Source organism: Tupaia chinensis, unplaced genomic scaffold (genome assembly GCF_000334495.1).
Source record: "Tupaia chinensis unplaced genomic scaffold, TupChi_1.0 Scaffold000610_1, whole genome shotgun sequence".
In the NCBI taxonomy this organism is placed as follows: domain Eukaryota; kingdom Metazoa; phylum Chordata; class Mammalia; order Scandentia; family Tupaiidae; genus Tupaia; species Tupaia belangeri.
In genome coordinates, this window is record NW_006160129.1 from 550,929 (window position 1) to 570,614 (window position 19,686).

Sequence of the window (19,686 nt, forward strand, 5' to 3'; positions counted from 1 at the left end):
TCAGCACCATTGTTTGTGATGTTCTTTTAGCTTGTGTTTTGATTATAAATCGTGAGTGTGGGTGTTCTTATGCACATGAATGTGCTAAGCAGGGGCCAGGGGTTCGTTTATCAACTGCATTCAGTATTTGTTTTTCTTGTTTTTCCCCAAGAATAAATCTATTCAGCGAAATTTCTTTTGGGGGCAGGAAGAAGGATGCACTTCAGCACAAGCTTTGAGAAGCTGTTTTCTTGTAGACTTGCTTTGTTATATGCTTTCTCCTCCATCAGGTGGGGAAGGGGTGCTGTGCCGCTCTGAAAGCCATGGGCTCCATCGTGTATGTGACTGAGATCGACCCCATCTGTGCCCTGCAAGCTTGGTGAGCACGTAGGGAGGCTTGCCTCCCCCTCTGCACCCCAATCTAACATGTGATCTTGGAGCTGCGTTCAAGAATGGCCTGCTTAATGCCGATCTTGTCTTAAAGCAGCCTAGATCCTGCAAGAGACTGCCACTCCTGTAAGCTTGTCTTTCAAAGGCCGAGGAACTCTGCTCTGAGAGATCAGAGTCTGTTTATTAGAGAAGCCCAGATACAGAATTATTAGGTTGTCGGGAAAGTCCTGACTTAATTTTCTGTGCAAAAATGTGTCATGACTTTCCCAATGGCGCAATATTATGGGAACAGTAATAGGGGATACTTTGAGTCAGAGAATAAATACCCTCTTACCTTCTCCAAATATAATCTCTGTCCCATTGAAAATAACGATCAAAAAGACAACGGCTGGCACCAGGTGCTTGGCAATGTGACACTCTCAAAAGAGCCCTCTGTGGCTTTCCTCCTAAAAGTGTGTAACCTTAATCTGATCATGAGGAGACATCAGACGAATCTCAATTAAGGACAAAATCTGCTAACTCCTAGGAAGGGGTATATGGGAAGTGTTTTTTACTATTTTTCTAATTTTTAAGTTTGAAATTATTTCAAAGTTAAAAAGAAAAGAATTTCTTTCTTATCTGTAAAAAAAAAAAGAAAGAACAAAGAAAAAAACATGAGGGACTACCTCATAGGTTTGAGAGTTTAATAAAATAATTACTATTTATTATTACTTGTGGTATAATAAATATGTAATTATAGACCATACAGAGCTGCTGTCACATAATAAGTGCTTGTTAAATGGTAGCAGTTATTAAAAGTGTGTCTTGCTATTTTCAGCAAGATCGGGGGAATACCACTATTCCTGAAAACTCTTGTATGATCCAAGGGTCTCTAGCCTGGATCTTCCACCTTGTCTTTACATTAGCCCTCCAGAGGAAGGTCTCCAGGATAGAATAAGGCATGGCACTCCCACCCCCCCCAACTCTCACACTTCCTAGCCAGAAACCCACAGATGTCCCCAAGAGAATCGCTGGCTTTCTGCAGTCAGGGTTGTCACATGCAGAGGAACCACCACCTTCCAGCACTCTCGGGTTCATTGTGAAACTTGAACTTGTTCACTGCTGATTGCAGTGCTCTTCAGATGATCTTCCAGACACGAAATGGTCACTTACTGTTTATTAGGTACTGTGCTGTGTGCTGAGGGTGAATAGGATAACAGATGTACGAGGTGAGGTCCTGCTTTAGAAGCACAGAGACAAATAGCCACTGTGCATTATAGTAAGTGCTGACATGTAGGTAAACTGCACATGCTGTAGGAATGCAAAGAAGGGATTTCTGAACTGAAGAGCAAGGAGAAGGCAATGTCAGTAGGGCCAAGTCTTGAACTTTATGTGAATTTTTTTTAGTTTGGAAGTATATTCCAGGAATGGAGAACATGGAAGGAGATAGCACAGCCTATTTAAGAAGCTAAATAGGGACCAGCAGGTGGCATGGTGGTTAAGGTGCTGGATTCCCACATGGCTGACCGTGGTTTCAGTCCCAGACCCAGCAGCTTGAAAATCATACCAGGCAGATGTGCTTGTGTGCCCAAAATCCTGAGAAGAGAATAGAGTAGGTATTGCAGCATGGCCATTCCCCCTTGGGGGCTGGTTTCTGACTTTTCCTTTCTCAGTCTCTGTCTGTCTCTCTCTAGTGAGCACCCATGCCCTATGGTGAAAAATATTAAATTAAAAAAGGAGGTTGTAAATAGGACCAGCAGGTGGCGTGGTAGTTAAGTCACTGGACCCACATGGCCAACTTCGCATTTTGAATCCAAGACCTGGCAGCTCGAGAAACACACCTGGTTTGTGTGTGTGTGTGTGCCCAAAATCCCAAGAGGAGAATGGAAGAGAGGGGATTGTTCTGTGGCCATCCCCCCAAGGGTGATTTCTCACTTTCCCCCTCTCTTTATCTCTCTCTCTCTCCAGTGAAACACGTAACCTATGGCAAAAACCTTTTTAAAAAATGAAGGTGTAGATATTTTAATGTAACTGACAGGAAAATTAGGGGAAGTGGTAATATCTGAGGTAGAACTCATAGGAATCATATATTATTATATTGGCAGGAAGTGATATGATTTAGATCGCATTTAGGAAAATCACTCTGCAAAATGATTTAAAGAGAGGTAAACATAGAAGCAATGAGATTGGGCTAGGGTTTACTACAGTAATCTAGGCAAGAAGTAGTAAGACCTGAATTTAAGCAAGGCTAGCATATGTGGAGTGGAGGGGACAGATTCAAAAGACTTTTAAGGAATTAAAACAAAGCATCAGAACCAGCAGTTACTGTAATGACTGTGTCGCTGAACTCCCATGTAGCCGACCGCTGTTCGAGTCCTGGACCCGGTGGCTTAAACACACTGGACGCATGTGCATGCGTGCCCAAGATCCCGAGAGGAGAATGGAGGAGAAGGGATTGCGGCATGACCAACCCCCCTGGGGGGTGATTTCTCGCTTTCTGTCTCTCTGTCTCTCTTTGTCTTTCTGGCAAGCACATGCAAAAACCTCTCCAAAAAAAGGACGAAGCATCAGCCAAATTTGGTGACAACTTCAATTAGGGAGAGATAGTAGGTTAGGACATTCTAGTATATAGTTGGGTGACTAATGATGCAATTAATCAAAGTAGAAATTATAGAAAATATAGATGAGATTGAGGATCTTGTGGACTGTAACGAGTTTATTTTCAAATATGGTAAGTTTGAGATCCTTCTAGGACAGACATTCCTGAGCTGCTGCCCAGTGGAGAATTTGATCCATGGCTATGAAGTGTTGGAAAGATCTAAGTTAAAGATATGAACATGTAAATCATCCCTCTGTGTGTAGTTATCCGCACCCAAAGGAAGAGTGTAGATGAGTACTTAAAGACTAGAGAAATGTCAAAAGCATAACCCTACAGGGTACCAGGGTTTAGAGGTTGATTGATGTTGAGAAGAGACATAAAAGTAGGAGAAAAACCAGGAGAGAAAAATATCACAGAGTCTTTAGAGATAAATAATGTTTAACATAGAAGAAGAAATCAGGTAATACAAAAGTCTAAGAAATACTTAAGTTTTTGGCTTTCAAGAGATCATCAATGATCTGGGGAGAGCAGTTTCAATTAGTAAATTCAGTGACTAAAAGGACTTTCTAGAAACTTGGTCAAGGGATCGCTTGGTAATCCCCAGCTCACTATTATCAGGAAGAAGTAAATGCCGATGACGTGAGAGAAATGGTTCAGATTTTTTATGGCTAAGAATAGAATAGCTATCTCAAGAAGTGACAATGTAGGTAACAAAACTATTACTTAGTAATAGTTTTTGAGGTTCTAAGGCAAAAGTCTCCCTGGCTGCCTTTCTACGTTAATTGGTCATGCTTTATTCCTACAGTATGGATGGATTTCGATTGGTGAAATTAAATGAGGTCATCCGACAAGTGGACATTGTTATTACCTGTACAGGTACGATTGTAACATATTTAACGGGGTGGCACTTGGGAAGCTTTCATGGAGTAAGTGAAAGATAATTAGAAATGCTTTTAATAGAACCAGACTCTAAGAGCCAGAGATAGTAATTCCATAAAACCATTCTTTCACATTCTCCCTGCATCTTTAGAACTCTGCCCAAGGGTATACCAGTAGGTTATCCCTATAGAAAAATTTCTCTCTTCCCTTTATAACTGTTATAGCTCCATTCTGTTGCTAATAACAGAGATACCTGAGTATGGGTCATTTAAGAGAATAGAACTTTATTTAGCTCATGGTTTTAGAGGCTGAGAAGTCCAACAGCATGGTGCCAGCATCTCTGAGAGTCTCCTAGCTACATCAGAGCATGTCAGAGGGCAGGGGCATGCACAGAGCAGAGCTTCTGTGTCCAGGTCTCTCTCCTCTAGTCTCATTCTCTCTTGTTATAAACATGCCAGGAGTCAATCTGGGGTCCAACCCTAATTACCTTAATCCTAATCTCCTCCCAAAGGTCCCACCCCTCAATACCATAGTGAACCAACTTTTCACCCTCTTAATACCATCACAGCCAAATCGCAACACATAAATTTTGGGGTAGGGGACATCCAAGCAATAGTGATCACCATCCATCTTCGGTTACCTAGGATATGGCTAGACATGAGATTCATTTGCAGAGTTTTATTTGAGCAGCCAGATTTTAAATTTGTACTTTGATTTTTTTATTATGCCTCTAAAAGTGATGTGTGTTTCTAGTCCCTATAATTAAGGCAAGACTAGAACAAAATTCTTCATGGTTAGAGAAAGTGGGAGAAGTTATTTTGTTAATTCCATAAGAGGTAGATTTTTGAGTTTTAGGGAGGAAAATGCAGAGATAGCCAGTTTCCTTAGACTGAAATACTTCTTTCATTTTTAATATGGAACCATAGTCTACAAGAACACTGGCTTTATTTTATAATCCTATATTAGAGGGAGGAATATCAGAATGTATTTATAACCTCAGGGAGACTAGGTGTAGAGAAGAGGGGCCATAAGAACCTGTTCTTACTTCAGATTGATCCCCTGGATTTCTTTCCCTTTTTTTCTTTTTTAATAGCTATACTGAGATCTGATTCACATACCATACATTTCATCCATTTAAAATGCACAATTCAGGGCCAGTAGGTGGCATAGTGGTTAGGTCACTGGACTCCCATATGGACGACTGTGGTTCACATCCTGGACCTGGAGGCTTGAAACTCATGCCAGGCATGTGTGCATGTATGCCCAGTATCCTAAGAGGAGAATGGAGAAGAAGAAATTGTAGTATGACCATCCCCCTTGGGAGGAGGGGGTGATTTCTCTCTTTCTCTCTGTCTCTCCAGCTAGGCACACTCCCTATAGCAAAAACCTAAATAAATAAATAAAGTGTTTAATTCAATGTTTAATAGTAAATTTACAAGGTTGTACAACCATAGCAATGATCTTTTTTTTATTGAAGTATAATTCTCATACCATAAAGATCACCCTTTAAAGTATACATTACATATCATAAAGTTTACCCTTTTTGAAGTGGACAGTCTGGGGACCAACAGTTACTATAATGGCTATGTCGCTGAACTCCCATGTAGTCGACCACGGTTCAAGTCCCAGACCCAGTGGCTTAAACTCACGCCAGGCGTGTGTGCGTGCGTGCCCAAGATCCTGAGAAGAGAATGGAGGAGAGGGGATCGTGGCATCACCATCTCCCTTGGGGGATGATTTCTTGCTTTCTGTCTCTCTGTCTCTGTCTGTCTGGTGAGCGCACGTACCCTATAGCAAAAACCTCCTTGAAAAAAAAAAAAGTGGACAGTCTGGTGTTTTTTATTAAAGTCATGTAATATTCCCATCATCTAATTCCAGAACATTTTTATCATCCAAAAAAGAAGCCCCATACCATTAGTATTCACTCCTTATTCTGTGCTCCATCTTCATCCAGCCCTCAACAAATGCTAATCCATCTTTCTTTCTTGTTTTAAAATTTTTTCTGGAGTATACATGTGCTTCCAGAGAGAGAGAAATCATCTCTGTGTGGAATGGTCACATCTCAATCTCTTCTCCTCTCTCTCCCCCTCCTTTGGGGATTTTTGGCATCATATACACATACCCTGTGTGTTTCTCAAGCTGCCTGATCCAGGACTCAAACCATGGGGTCAGCCATGTGGGATCCAGCCACTTTAACCACCAGACTTGTGCTGGCCCAATCACTAATATTTCTATCACTACGGATTTGCCTGTTCTAGATGTTTCATATAAATAGAATAATTTATTATATAATTTGGGGTTTTTTGTTTGTTTGTTTAGATTTTTGTTGTAAGGCACATGCGCTTGCTGGAAAGAGACTGAGACAGGGACAGTGAGAAATTACCCACCTGGGGGGATAGCCACCCTGCAGTCCCCCCCTCTATTCTTCTCTCAGGATTTTGTGCATGCACATACACTTGGCTGGCGTGATTCTCAAGCTGCTGGGTCTGAGACTCAGACTGCAGTCAGCCATGTGGGAATCCAGCACCTCAACCACTGCACTGCCTGCTGGCCTTTCAATATGTAGACTTTTTGTGACTGGCTTCTGTTACTTAGCATGATGTTTTCAAGGTCCATTCATTCCTTTCTCTTGCTGAATAATATTCCATTATATGGCCATAACACATTTTATTTATCCAGTTGATAGACATTTGGGTTAGTTTTACTTTTCGGCTATTATGAATAGTGCTGCTGTAAACATTATCTACAAGTTTTTGTGTGGGGTCCAGTCCATGGTACAAGTAGTTAAGGTAGCTGGATTCCATAAGGCCAACTGCGTTGTTCAAGTTGTAGACCTGGTAACTTGAGAAACATTGGGCACACACACACATGCTCCAGATCCTGTAAGGAGGAATAAATGAAGGAGAAGGGATTTTAGTATAACCATATTCCATGGAGGATGCTTTTTCACTTCCTCTTTCTCTCTATCTGTCTCTTTCCAGGAAGTACATGAGAACTCTGGCAGAAAAAAATTTTTTTTAAAATTTTTTTGGAGCCAGGTGGTAGTGTATAGGTAACCCAACTGGACTCACATGGGAAGGGTCCTGAGTTTGCATCCCAGGCCCTCCCTGACCACACTAGTGCTCATGAGACTAGGGGTAGAGCATGGTGTGAGTAGCCTGTTGGGGATGCTTTTCTCTTTCTTTCTATTTCTCTCTCTGTCTCTCTCATGGAAGAGATAAATACATAAATAAAGTTTTTGAAATCTTTACTTGTTGTGTAGTCTGGTTTACTTTTTCTTTGGTTGCCTGTGTGTTAGATGTTGTATCTAAAAAACCATTGCTCAACTCAAGATTTGACCTATGTTCTAAAGAGTTTTATAATTTTAGCTCTTACTATGGTCAATTTTGAGTTAATGTTTACATATTGTATGAGATATGAGTCCAACTTCAATTTTTATGTGGTTATTTCTTGTTTTTAAGGTAACAAGAACGTAGTTACCAGAGAGCACTTGGACCGTATGAAGAATAGTTGCATTGTCTGTAACATGGGACATTCCAACACAGAGATTGACGTGGTAAGACCCAGTGGCTCATTATTTCGGGGTTCTCTTTTACTCTCTTTCTCAAGAAAAAACTGGAAGAAGAAAGAACAGGGTCACCAGCCATCCTAAGCAGGACTGTTCTGGCAGGGTTGTTCACATTTCACTTACCAGCCCTCTGGCCTGTGCTTGGAGATTCTATAAAGCTCCTTCACCTCAGCTTAATCATTTTGGGTGATTATCTTCTTCCACACAAGTTTGATTCCTGCTTATACTTATACTGTAAGCCATTTTATCTTCATTTTTAAGATTGAGAGCTGAGTCAACTCAAAACTACAAAAAGGATATGCAATGATTATGATTCAGTTTGATAGAATTTCAAGGACGTTTGATTTTACCTTATAGGTGAAATAAGGTTGGTCCAAGGATATGAGTCAAAGAGAGAAATCTATGGGCTGAGATGAGTGTGTTGCTTAAGATTGACTGTGCCTGGGAACCAGCAGTCAGCGTAATGGCTATGTCACTGGACTCCCACGTAGTCAACCGCGGTTCGCGTCCCGGACCTGGTGGCTTAAACTCACGCCGGGCGCATGTGCGTGCGTGCCCAAGATCCTGAGAGGAGAATGAAGGAGAAGGGATTATGGCATGACCATCCCCCCGGGGGGTGATTTCTTGATTTCTTGCTTTCTGTCTCTCTGTCTCTCTGTCTGGCGAGTGCACGCGCCCTATAGCAAAAACCTCTCCAGAAAAAGAAAAAGAAAAGATTGCCTGTCAAATAAAAGATGTCTTTAAAAAGTTCATGGGAGGGGACCAGCAGAGGGCCTAATGGTCACATTGCTGGACTCCCATGCTATTGATCGTGGTTCGAATCCTGTACCCAGTGGCTTAAACTCATGCTGGGTGCGTGTGCATGTGTGCCCAAGATCCTGAGAGGAGAATGGAGGAGAAGGGATTGTGGTGTGGCCATCCCTCATTGGGAGTGATTTCTTGCTTTCTGTCTTTCTGTCTCTCTCTGTCTTTCCAGTAAGCGTATGCATCCTATGTCAAAAACCTCTCTTCAAAAAAATAAATAAATAAAAAGTTCATGGGAAATGTGTATCCTGAAAAAATTATGCATGGATTTCAATATGATTTTCACCAAAATAAACGAGTATTTTAATTTCATTTTTCAGAAACCTTTTTTGTTTTAATTGCCAGAGAGCACATGCACCCACCAGAAAAGGTCAGATGAGGGAGCGGGAGGAAGCACTCCCTAATGGTCATGTCACAGGCCTCTCTCCTCCATTTCTCCATATCCTCCGGGGCATGAACCCACATGCACCTGCCATGTTCTTCAAGCCACGTGGGCTAAGACTCAAACTGTGGTTGGCCAAGTAGGATCTGGCTCCCGCGGCAGTAGGCCATGGGCCAGCCCTCCACAAACTTTTTAAAATCCCTCCTACTGTGGTTTCTTCTTGTCTCTCCCCCTTTTACTGGGCTAAATCTTCCCTTAATGTACTTTCTTTTTTTTTTTTTAAGTCAGAGAACCAATTTTACCTAAAAATATGGAACACTTCATGAATTTGCATGTCATCCTTGCACAGGGGCCATGTTAATCTTCTCTGTATCATTCCAATTTTAGTATATGTACTGCTGAAGTGAACATTCATAATGTATTTTCTGAATGATAGAAATTGCGTCGGTGTCACAATCAATCCAGTGCCATGGATAGTAGCATGTGTTTTTCTAACTTGAAAAATCCATCGCCTTGGGACCAGCAGGTGGCGTGGTGGTTAAGGTGCTGGACACGCCCACATGGCTGACCATGGTTCAGGTCCTGGACCTGGCGGCTTAGCTTTCGTACTTTCCTCTCTCTCTCTAGTCAAATTAAAATAAATAAATGAATAAATAAAACTACATAAAAAATAATTTTAAAAAAATTATCACTTTGGTTCTATAATTTGCTTACGTTCATCCTAAAATCTTCCAAGCCATCGTAGCATGTACTCCTAATATGTCACTCAGATAATAATTAATAGAATTGTTATTCATTTCTTTTTAAACCTACCAAAGTAGGTTTAAAAAGATCTCTCAGTGTGACATTAACTCTGGTTTTGAATTTGTGGTACTTTTATGGTGCAACTGTGTTTGTCTCTGGGCAACTGGCTCAAGCAGGGCATGCTTTCATCTCTACTGAGGGCTGCCCTGATTGAGCTTCAGCATTGCCTGGAAGAGGATCAGATGGTATATTAAGAACCTGTTGGATAATATCTATTTTATAAGGTTTCTCTTTTTAACTCTGTGCTCTATTCTTCTATTATTAAAAATAGCTGGCAAAGCAACCTACCAAAGTCTATTTCTGCCCTGGGATATCTGAGTGACAAGTCTCCTCTACTCTGTCTTACCATGATATTTTGCTTACAGTGAATAATTTAGTTGGTAATTTTTTTTTCTTTTCTCTTTTGCTTTTGTTTAAGGGTTTTTTTGTTTGTTTGTTTTATTTTTAATTATGATTCCTGGTTTACAAGTATTCATTGTACATCTTCATGGGATTCAGTATGGTTTTTCAAAATATGCATGTGGAGTATAACAACCAAATCAACTGTACAGACAAACTCATTGCCTTCACATTGAACTTCATATAATGTGTGCATTTGATCACAATTTTTTGTAAGAATATATTGAATTGTCAGCTAAATGTTTACTCAACTGTGGTATACAGTTCCGTAACCTATTCCACTTGTTTACACAGACTCTTATGTCTGTTGCTCATTTTCTCCCGAGCATCCCTATTCTCTTTTTTCCTTACATGCCATTCTGCTCTTTTATCAAATGATAACAAGATGTTAATATTTCTAAAATTCTATGGCATATGATTGTGCTGTAGAACCCAAATGGGAAAGCCAAAAGAGGAGCATCCTTAACATGCTCGGCCCTAATGTGAAATCTACAGAGCTGGGGAAGAGGGAAGGAATGTTTTATCTCTCTCTCTCCTTCTCTCTCTCATGGAAGAAATAAAATGAATAAACTTTCTCTCTTTTTTTTGGAGAGATTTTTGCTACAGGGCACATGCACTCACCAGAAAGACAGAGACAGAGAGATAGAAAGCGAGAAATCACCCCCCAGGGGGGATGGCCATGCCACAATTCCTTCTCCTCCATTCTCCTCTCGGGATCTTGGGCACGCACGCACACGCGCCTGGCGTGAGTTTAAGCCACTGGGTCCGGGACTTGAACCGTGGTCAACTACATGGGAGTTAGCCATAGCGACATAGCCATTACGTTAACTGCTGGTCCCCTAAAATAAATAAACTTTAAAAAAAGGGGGGGAGGGGAGCAGCAGGTAGCATGGTGGTTAAGACCCTCGATTCCCACATGGCTGACCACAGTTCAAATACTGGACTCAGTGGCTTGAAAAACGTGCTGGGCACATATACATGCGTGCCCAAAATCCTGACAGAATAGAGAAGAAAGGACTGTGGTGAGGCCATCCCCCAGAGGGGTGATTTCTCACTTTTCCTGTCTCTTTCTCTTTCTGGCAAGCATACATGCCCTGTGGCAAATACCTTTTAAAAAGAAAAGAAAAAAGAGCTTTCTGGACTTTATCCTGAGAGATTACTTATGTCTAGTCTACCTCAGGAGGAAGGACTACCATCACAATTTGAAGTTATTCTGTAAAATTATGAGGTAAGATTACCTCACAAAACTCTGAAATAAAAATAACTGAGTGTAACCATATCCCTCTTATATTTTTACTGTATTTCATTCCATCTTCTTGACCACTCCATGAGGCATTCTTTTGCTTTTTTAGTTTACCGAGGCCACGTGCTCACCAAAGAAACATAGAGAGAGAGAAAGTGAGAAAGCAACCCCTAGGGCAGATGATCATACCAAAATCCCTTCTTCTCCATTTCTCCCTCCTTTCAGAATGTTGAGCATGCACACACATGAGCCCAGTGTGTTTTCAAGCCATTGGTTCCAGAACTTAAACCATGCAGTCAGCTATGTGGGATCCAAGAGCCTTAGCCACTATGCAACTGGCTGGCCCAGCATTATTCTCATTCTTCACTTTTGATGAGGAACCTAAAAACTGTAAGATGTTGACAGTCATATAATTGATTCGGAATGATAATCCAGGTTTTTTGACTCCCTAGTCTAGCGTCCTTTTTTTTTTTTTTTTTTTTTTTTTAAGTTTATTGGCACTAGCCTTTTAAAGTAGTGATTAAGGGAGCCAGAATCCACATGGCCAACTGCAGTTCAAATTCTGGCCCCAGCAGCTTGGAAAAAACCCATATACGTGTGCATGTGTGCCCCAAATCCCAACAGGATGGAGAAATGGAGAAGGGATTGCAGTGTGACCATATTCTGTTGGGAGTGCTTTTATCCTCTCTCTCTCTTTCTCTCTCTCTCTCTGGCAACTGTGTGCACCCTCTGGCAATTAAAAAAATAAATGTATTTATTATATGAGTGAGAGACAGAGACAAAGAGACACAGCAAGTAATACAGCAGCCTTGGCAGGGTGTGGACACCATGATCCACCCTCAGCCTCAGCCAGCCCAGATCATGGGCACATGCATGCCTGGCATACTCAGGGAGTTCTCCAGCTGTCAGCTGGTCAACTTCCCAGATGGGTCTGCCTCACAGAGCATCATGTTGTTTCACTGTGCCACCACCTGGCCTCCCTAGCCTTGTGTTTTATTTCATTTTGTTGTTGTTATTGTTATTATTATTATTATTATTACTTTAGAGAGATTTTTGCTATAGGGTGTGTGCACTCACTGGAAAGACAAAGAGAGACAGAGAGACAGAAAGCAAGGAATCACCCTGCAGGGGGGATGGCCATGCTCCAATCCTCTCTCCTCTCAGGATCTTGGGCATGCACACACACGCACCTGGCATGAGTTCAAGCCACCAGGTCCAGGACTCAAACCATGGCCGACTACCTGGGAGTCCAGACATAACCATTATGCTATCTGCTGGTCCCTCATTTTGTTATTCTGCACGTGGGGCTTTTTTGTTTGTTTTTTGTTTGTTTGTTTGTTTGTTTCTGGAGAGAGAGAGATTTTTGCTATAAGGCTTGTGTGCTTGCCAGAAAGATAGAGACAGATGGTGAGAAATCACCCTCTGAGGGGATGACCATGCTGCAGTTTTCTCTCCTCTATTCTCATCTTGGGATTTTGGACATGCAGACACATGCACCCAGGGTGAATTTTAAGTCACCAGTCCAGGACTTGAACCATGGCCGACTATGTGGGAGTCCAGTGACATAACCATTATGCTATCTGCTGGTCCCCATATGTGGTATTTTTACCTCTTTCTAACTTATAGATAACTTCAAATCTTGATGGTAGTCTCTCCTCTCAAGGCACACCAAACATGAGTCATCTCTCAGGATAAAATCCGAAAGACCTATTTTTTTTTTTAAGCTTATTTACTTTAGTTCTTCCACGAAAGAGATACACACACAAAGAGACAGGCAACCCCTAACAGGGTCCTCATGCTGAGATCCACTTAGAGCTTCAGCCAGCCCAGATCATAGGCACATGTGCACACCCAGTATGCACCTGGAAGCTCCAGGAAGTGAACCCAGTACCTTTCCATTGTGGGTCCAGTTGAGTTACTACCATGCCACCAACTGGCCCCTGGGCCAGAAGGTTTTTTACCTTCAACCACAGATGTTTTTGTGTGATTGCTATATGCAGGTGCTATTCTAGGTGCTTAGATGCAAAAAATAGGCCAAGACTCCTGGCCTCATAGAGCTCATATTATGATGAAAAGAAGGGCACAATAAACATAGTAAATGAAGTGTATAGTATGTTAGAAGGCAGTAATACCACGGATGAAAGAAAAAATAAAGCATGTAAGAGGACCTGAGCACTGGGTTAGTATTTTATACAGCGCGATCGAGCTGTGAGCCTTACTAAGAAGGTGATGTTTGAGCAAACTTGAAGAAACTAACCATGTGCATTTTTTTAAAGAGATTTTTACCTTCGGGTACATGTGCTCACCAGAGACAAAGAATGAGAAATCACCACCCCCAGCAGGGATGGCTATGCCACAATCCTTTCTCCTCCATTCTTCCTCGGGATTTGGGGCACGCACAGGCGCCCAGTGTGAGTTTCAAGCCACAGGGTCCAGGACTCAAACCACAGTCGACCATGTGGGAATCCGGCACCTTAACCACTATGCCACCTGCTGGCTCCTATAAAATTTTTAAAACTGTGTCTTTTTCTTGATTTCACATCTTTTCTTTCCCAAGAATACTTCCTAAGACAGGAGACTTGTAATTATGGCCTCAACTCTTTGCTCCCAATCAAAAGGCTTGCTTGTCCTCTGGAAGATTGGGAATGTGAAACAGTAAAAGCATAATGTACCTTAAAGCCGCATTTTAATAAAAAATGCCAGTGGAATCAAGGAGTGTTTCATAACTTTATGGGATTATTACCTTCCACTGTGATACTTGCAAAAACTAAGAGATTTACCTTGTATATCTTTAAATTCCCCAAATCATCCATTTGAGTAAATTCTTTTAAACTCTATTTTCAGTATTTATAAATTTTCTTTTAAAATTCCTAATTTAGCAATACTTCCATAGTTTCAAAATTCAACCACGGCCCAGCCTAGTGGTGTTTTTGGCAGCAAACTGAACTGCAGAGGTGGAAGCCACATGGCAATGGCAGGTTCTGATCCCTGGGTCAGGCATGGGGGGGCACATGCCCCAAATCCTGAAGTGCTACAGGGCTGAGGAAAGGGGATTACAGCATGACAAGACCCAAGGACTTGTCAACGGTGCTTCTTCCTCTTGCTTTCTGGCTCATGCACACACACATGTTCTCTATCATAAATAAAACAAATAACTTTTTAAAATGTAAACAATATAGAGACCAGCAGATAGTGTATTGGTTGCCCCGCTGGACTTCCATGTAGTCGACCATGGTTTGAGTCCTGAACCTGGTGGCTTAAAACTCATGCCAGGCATGTCTGCATGCATGCCCAAGACCCTGAGACAAGAATGAGGCAAAGGGATTGCGGTGTGGTCATCCCCCTGGGGGTGATTCCTTGCTTTCTGGCTCTATGTCTCTCTCTGTCTTTCTGGCAAGCGCACGTGCTCTGTAGCAAAACTCTCTCTTAAAAAAAAAACCTTTTAACAATATGTTTAAAATAAGTCAAAAACTGGGCCACCTGGTGACATGGTGGTTAATGCAGCTGAATTCTGCATGGCTAGCTGTGTGGTTCAAGCCTCAGACCCAATGGCTTTAAAAACATGCCAGGCATGTGTGTGCATACCCAAAATCTTGAAAGGAAGGGGAAATGGAGAAGGAATTGCGACATGATTATGACCCATGTGCCCTATAACAAATTTTAAAAAAAAGAACTAAAAAACTTCAAATCTAGGTTATACTGTATTATTCTTCAACTTGATTTTTTTCACTTAATATGGATGGTTTTTATGTTACCATATAGTCTACTCCTTTTTTAAAAAAAATAATTGCATAATATTCCATTGTATGGGACTATTCAGATAACCTAGCCATTCCTTTGTTGTTGTTCTTTTAACTTTTTTCTGTTTATTCATGATAGAGGTGGCACATATGGATGAGAGAGAGAGAGGAAAAAGCATCCCTAATGTAATCTGGTCATACTGCAATTTTTCTTCTGCCAGTTCTCCATCCTGTCAGAGTCCTGGGCACACATATACCAAGTGTGTTGCTACCAGGACCACGATTCAGACCCTGGTCAGCCATGTGGGATCTGGCTTCCTCCATGCAGTACTTAATTACTGTACTATGGGGCTGACCTGCCATTCTCTTTTTGACTTACATTTTTGCTATTACAATAACACTGTACTAAACATACTTAAGCACATACATTTCTGAATTTAAGCAAGTGTGTCTATAGGATAGAGCCCTAAAAATGAAATTAGTTGGTCAAAGATTAGGAACATATAACATTTTGTTAGCTACAGACAAATTTGCTCTAAAAAAGGTTGAACCAATGTATGAAACTTTGTATCTCAAATTTTGTGTTTCTCATCTACCTAATAAGGAAATGATGCAGGGGCCAGCAGGTGGCGTGGTGGTTACGGGCGCTGGACTCCCACATGGCTGACTGTGGTTCAAGTCCTAGACCTAGCGGCTTGCTTTGTCACTTTCCCTCTGTCTCTCTCTTGCTCTCTGTCCCTCTCTGATCAAATTTAAATAAATAAATAAAGTTAAATAAGATAATTCTTTTTTAAAAAAAGAAAAGAAATGATGCAGACTGTGAATACAAGAGGACTTCAGAAGGTTTGTGATGCACAGCCACAGTGGTACAGGCTGTGCTCCACAGACTGGGGTACGAGGGAGGCCCAGATTCGATTCCCAGTGACTTGGGAGGCTGAGGCTGGAGGCTGTCAGTCTTAAGACTGGCATGGTCTACAGAGAGACCATGCCTGAAAAAGCACTGGAGCTGGTGGTTCACACCTGAAGTACCAGCTGGGAGGCTGGGATGGGAGAATCATGACACAGCAAAGACCCTGCCTTAAAAACTTAAAAGAAGAATAGAATTACTGTGTAAGTTTATTTTGGTACGAAGATTTTTTTTTAAAATCCATGCATAGTTTTTTTCATAGTACATTTTAAAAAGTACATCTTCCATGAACTTTTTTAAAACCTCTTGTACCATTCTGAATAACTGAAATAGTTATATATCTGTCTTTTCCACTAGATTGGTGTCCCCAGACTTAGGGACCATGAATTTCTAACACTAATTGAGCATCCCACTGTATGTTTAGATAGACCTTGGGTATACAAAAGTGGAAGGAAGATGCTGCTCCCAGTCTAGGAAAGGAACCACAGCCTTATCTCTATCTATATCCTTTACTATAAAGCCTAGACTATGGTATGTCAATGATTATTGTATAACTAAAAGTGTTTTTCTGTGTTTGTTTGAAAACTACTATTGATAGAAGGTCCTGATTTTATCAAATGAATCAGTGGGTGGTTTTGGAGTATGACCTCTCTTTGTAGTGTAGGCATTGCTTGTTGGAAGAAGTCACTGTCTTCAGTCCATGCCCTGTGACTATTACATGATTGCCGCTGTTAATCAACTTAACATTTTTTCTCTTGTTCTCTGGATATACAATATACAGAAGTAGAAGGAGGGTGAGCTTTTGGGAGCTTTGCCATTAAGCATTCTTTCAAGGCTACTTCACATGTCGCACTTAGGTCACAAAGCTTCTGTACCTTGCGGGTAAACCACCATCATTGAGAAGGTGGAACCTGTTGACATTGGGACATGAGGGCAGACCCTTGGGTCCCAGCATGCGATGTTTAAGACATTTAGCCTTTTCTAACCCCATTCAGCTCTGATTCTCCTGTTCTTCTTGTCTCTTCAGCACTTACGTATTCCGTTTGCACTGTATTAATTTGCACTTGTTTGCATGTTGCTTTGTAGGTATTTTAAAGGATTTTTCCCTTTCACATATGTATTGTTTTGTGTCCCAGACTAAAGTACAAGTTTTTTGAAGGCAGAAACCATGTCTTTGGTTTCTTTTGTATTTCCTGTAGCACCTTTTACTGTGCTCAGCAGAGAGTGGGCGTACAGTAGATGTTGTGGAATGATATCCTGAGTGATCCCTCCCTGGCTGGGCCTAAGATTAAATTCTCTGAAATGGAACAGTTCTAATCAACCCAGGACAGGTATTTTCCATCTGGCATGTTGGTTGCTTCTTTCAACTTGTTATTTGAAACAGCTCCCTTCAACGTCTTTCTGTCCCCAGAGTGGGACTTGCCACGACTGATGTTGTATTCACACTGTGTGTTCCAGGCGAGTCTGCGGACACCAGAACTGACCTGGGAGCGGGTGAGATCCCAAGTTGACCATGTGATATGGCCTGATGGCAAGAGGATAGTGCTGCTGGCCGAGGTAAGATGAGGCTGGCACAAGATATACACCCTTGGGTCAGCAGGTGGTATGGTGGTTGGGGTACTGAACTCCCACATGGCCAACCTCAGTTCAAGTCCTGGACCAGGTGGTTTGCTTTTCCACTTTCCCTCTATCTCTCTCTGTCTCTCTTTGGTGTGTATATGTGCCCTGTAGCAAATAGAAGAATAATGACAATGATAAATAAAATTAAATAAATAATTCTTAAAAAAAAAAAAAAAAGATATTAACCCTTGCCGGGAAAGACTGCAATACCAGGTCCCAGGTCCCCTCCTCCCCTCATGTTCTCTTATACTTGCAACTCCTTCTCCTAAGTGCAAGTTTAACTCCTTTACCCATGCATTTTACTTCTAATTGTGAAAGCTCTTTTCATTTAGCAATTAAGAAACTATTTTGGTTCCCCACTTTTCACCAATTATCCTGTCTCTCCATGTCATTCTACAGGTTGAGTCAGATAATGACTGCTACTGTGGAATGCCTTAACAGACAGAACCAGCGCCACTTGAGCGATGCTTACAAAGAGATAATGTCTTTTGTGGGCTGCTTTAGTCACTAATCACAGAGCAGTAATCCTGACTGTAACAAAGATGATCTTAAGCAAACTCTGGGAAAGTCATATTTTTGTTGATTGATTCCCCATTTTTTGGTTTAGTTTGTTTTATTTTGTTTATTCTCTATGCAAGAGAGAGAGGGTGAGAAAGAGGAAAGGATAGTGACAGAGATGAATCTTTTTTGACAAGATCTTGCCCCGACTTCCCAATTACCTAGGATTACAGATACACCTGTGCCCAACGTGTTCAGAGCAGCCCGGCAGCTTAACCCAGGCCTCCCATGCAGCTGCCAGCCTCCCAAGTGCTGGCACTCTCTGTGCCTAGCTGGCCATGAGTCCATGTTTTTGAGTGTCTGTTCCCCTGAAGGAGCCAGATGTTTAGTAGGTACTCAGCTATATATTGGTCACTTTATTGAGATTTCCCATCCTGGGTTTTTCTAGGTCACAGTTATTTCTGACTTTCATTCCATTTAGCCATTCCTGTCAATGGCTGACTGCTTTTCCTTTTTTTTTTTTTTTTTTTTTTTAGGTTTTTGCATAGGGTATGTATGCTCACCAGAGAGAGACAGAGAGGGAAAATGAGAAATCACCCTCCGAAGGGAGGACCATACCACAATCCCATCTCCATTCTGATCTTGGGATTTGGGGCCCACACACCCCCAGAATGATTTTCAAATGCCAGGTCCAGGACTTGAACCATAGTCGGCCATGAGGAAGTCCAGCACTTAACTACCACGTCACCTGCTGCCCCCTGACTTTTCCTTTCTTGAAAGTTTCTCTTCCCTAGTCCTGGATTCCTGGCAGCTATGATGATGCTCCCTGCCCTTGAAGTTTTCTGTTCTTCAGGGAAAGATACCAAAATAACAAGGAGGATAATAATACTTTTCTCAGGTTTTGATTTTCAGTCAGTTTTCTTTTTTTTTTTTTCCTTTTATATTAAAGAAACAGACTGTCCCTCTCTGGCCAGTGTACTTGCCCTCTGGCAAATAAATAAATAAATAAATAAATAAAAGAAGTTGATTATGAGAATAATAAAGATATATTACCTGTGTATAGGGGCCCATGAAGTTAGGCTTGAGTGTCCGTATTCTCCTCACTTTTTCCTTGCTTTGTCTTACCTTCTCAAATACTTCAGAGTATCCATAGGGAATAAATTATTTCTTCACAAAGCAGGGGTCTGTATGGAGAGATAGGCAGGTTATTAAATATGCATTAATAGCTCTTATGTCAGCCCCATGTCGGCTGGCTTATTTCTAGTTGCACTAGGAGGTCCCATTTAATAATTGTGTGACAGAAGCAAACACCACAGATATTTTTGGCTCTGTGGTTAAGCAAAAAAGGTGGTCAGGCTACCTAGGAAACAAAAGAGAAAAGGGTAGGTAGCATTGAGGTCAGTTTCTAGCCCTTCTCACCTGAAATATCCACTCAGAGCGAGACTGCCCTTGATTTCAAGAGAACCAGCTGCAGAAGAAGCACAAAAACTATCACCGCCTCTTAATGTAAAGAAAGCTCCCCTCACACCTGGAGAGATCGCCCCTGGATTTGACTAGGTCCTCATTTCAGCCTTTCAAAGAAATGCGGATTCTCAGAAGGAGGATATTTTGCCTAGAGAGTAGAAAATTCAAGAGAAATATAACCTTCCTTGGCATAAGCCTCAGTATCATGTGACCATCTCGTCCTTTCCACATCATTTTAGAAATTTTCTGGCTATTACTCCTTCATCACATTTATCAGAATTTTCAGTGGTTTCATTGAAATGTTAATCATTGGATTCCTATTAGTGGCCATTGGGAATGGCAGTCATGGTCGTCCCTCACCCTCGAAGGCCAGTGAGTTTGTTCTAACCCGTTCATGTCTTCACCTTTGACCTCCAGGGCCGTCTGCTGAA

General features: G+C 41.5%; 1 protein-coding gene and 1 non-coding gene across 2 annotated transcripts in view; one reads left to right on the plus strand and one right to left on the minus strand.

Annotated features, from left to right (window-relative positions):
- The window catches only part of AHCYL2 (adenosylhomocysteinase like 2), a gene marked incomplete at its 5' end in the record, with an annotated part of 209,390 nt that overhangs the window by 185,109 nt on the left and 4,595 nt on the right, over nucleotides 1-19,686 (plus strand). The window contains 5 exon segments of the mRNA XM_014591718.1: nucleotides 270-358; nucleotides 3,753-3,823; nucleotides 7,288-7,382; nucleotides 17,132-17,230; nucleotides 18,988-19,008. Coding sequence (XP_014447204.1) covers nucleotides 270-358; nucleotides 3,753-3,823; nucleotides 7,288-7,382; nucleotides 17,132-17,230; nucleotides 18,988-19,008 — 375 coding nt within the window.
- On the minus strand, nucleotides 8,885-8,989 carry LOC114009737 (U6 spliceosomal RNA). Its single transcript, XR_003551123.1, has one exon. It is a non-coding gene; the product is annotated as a U6 spliceosomal RNA (small nuclear RNA).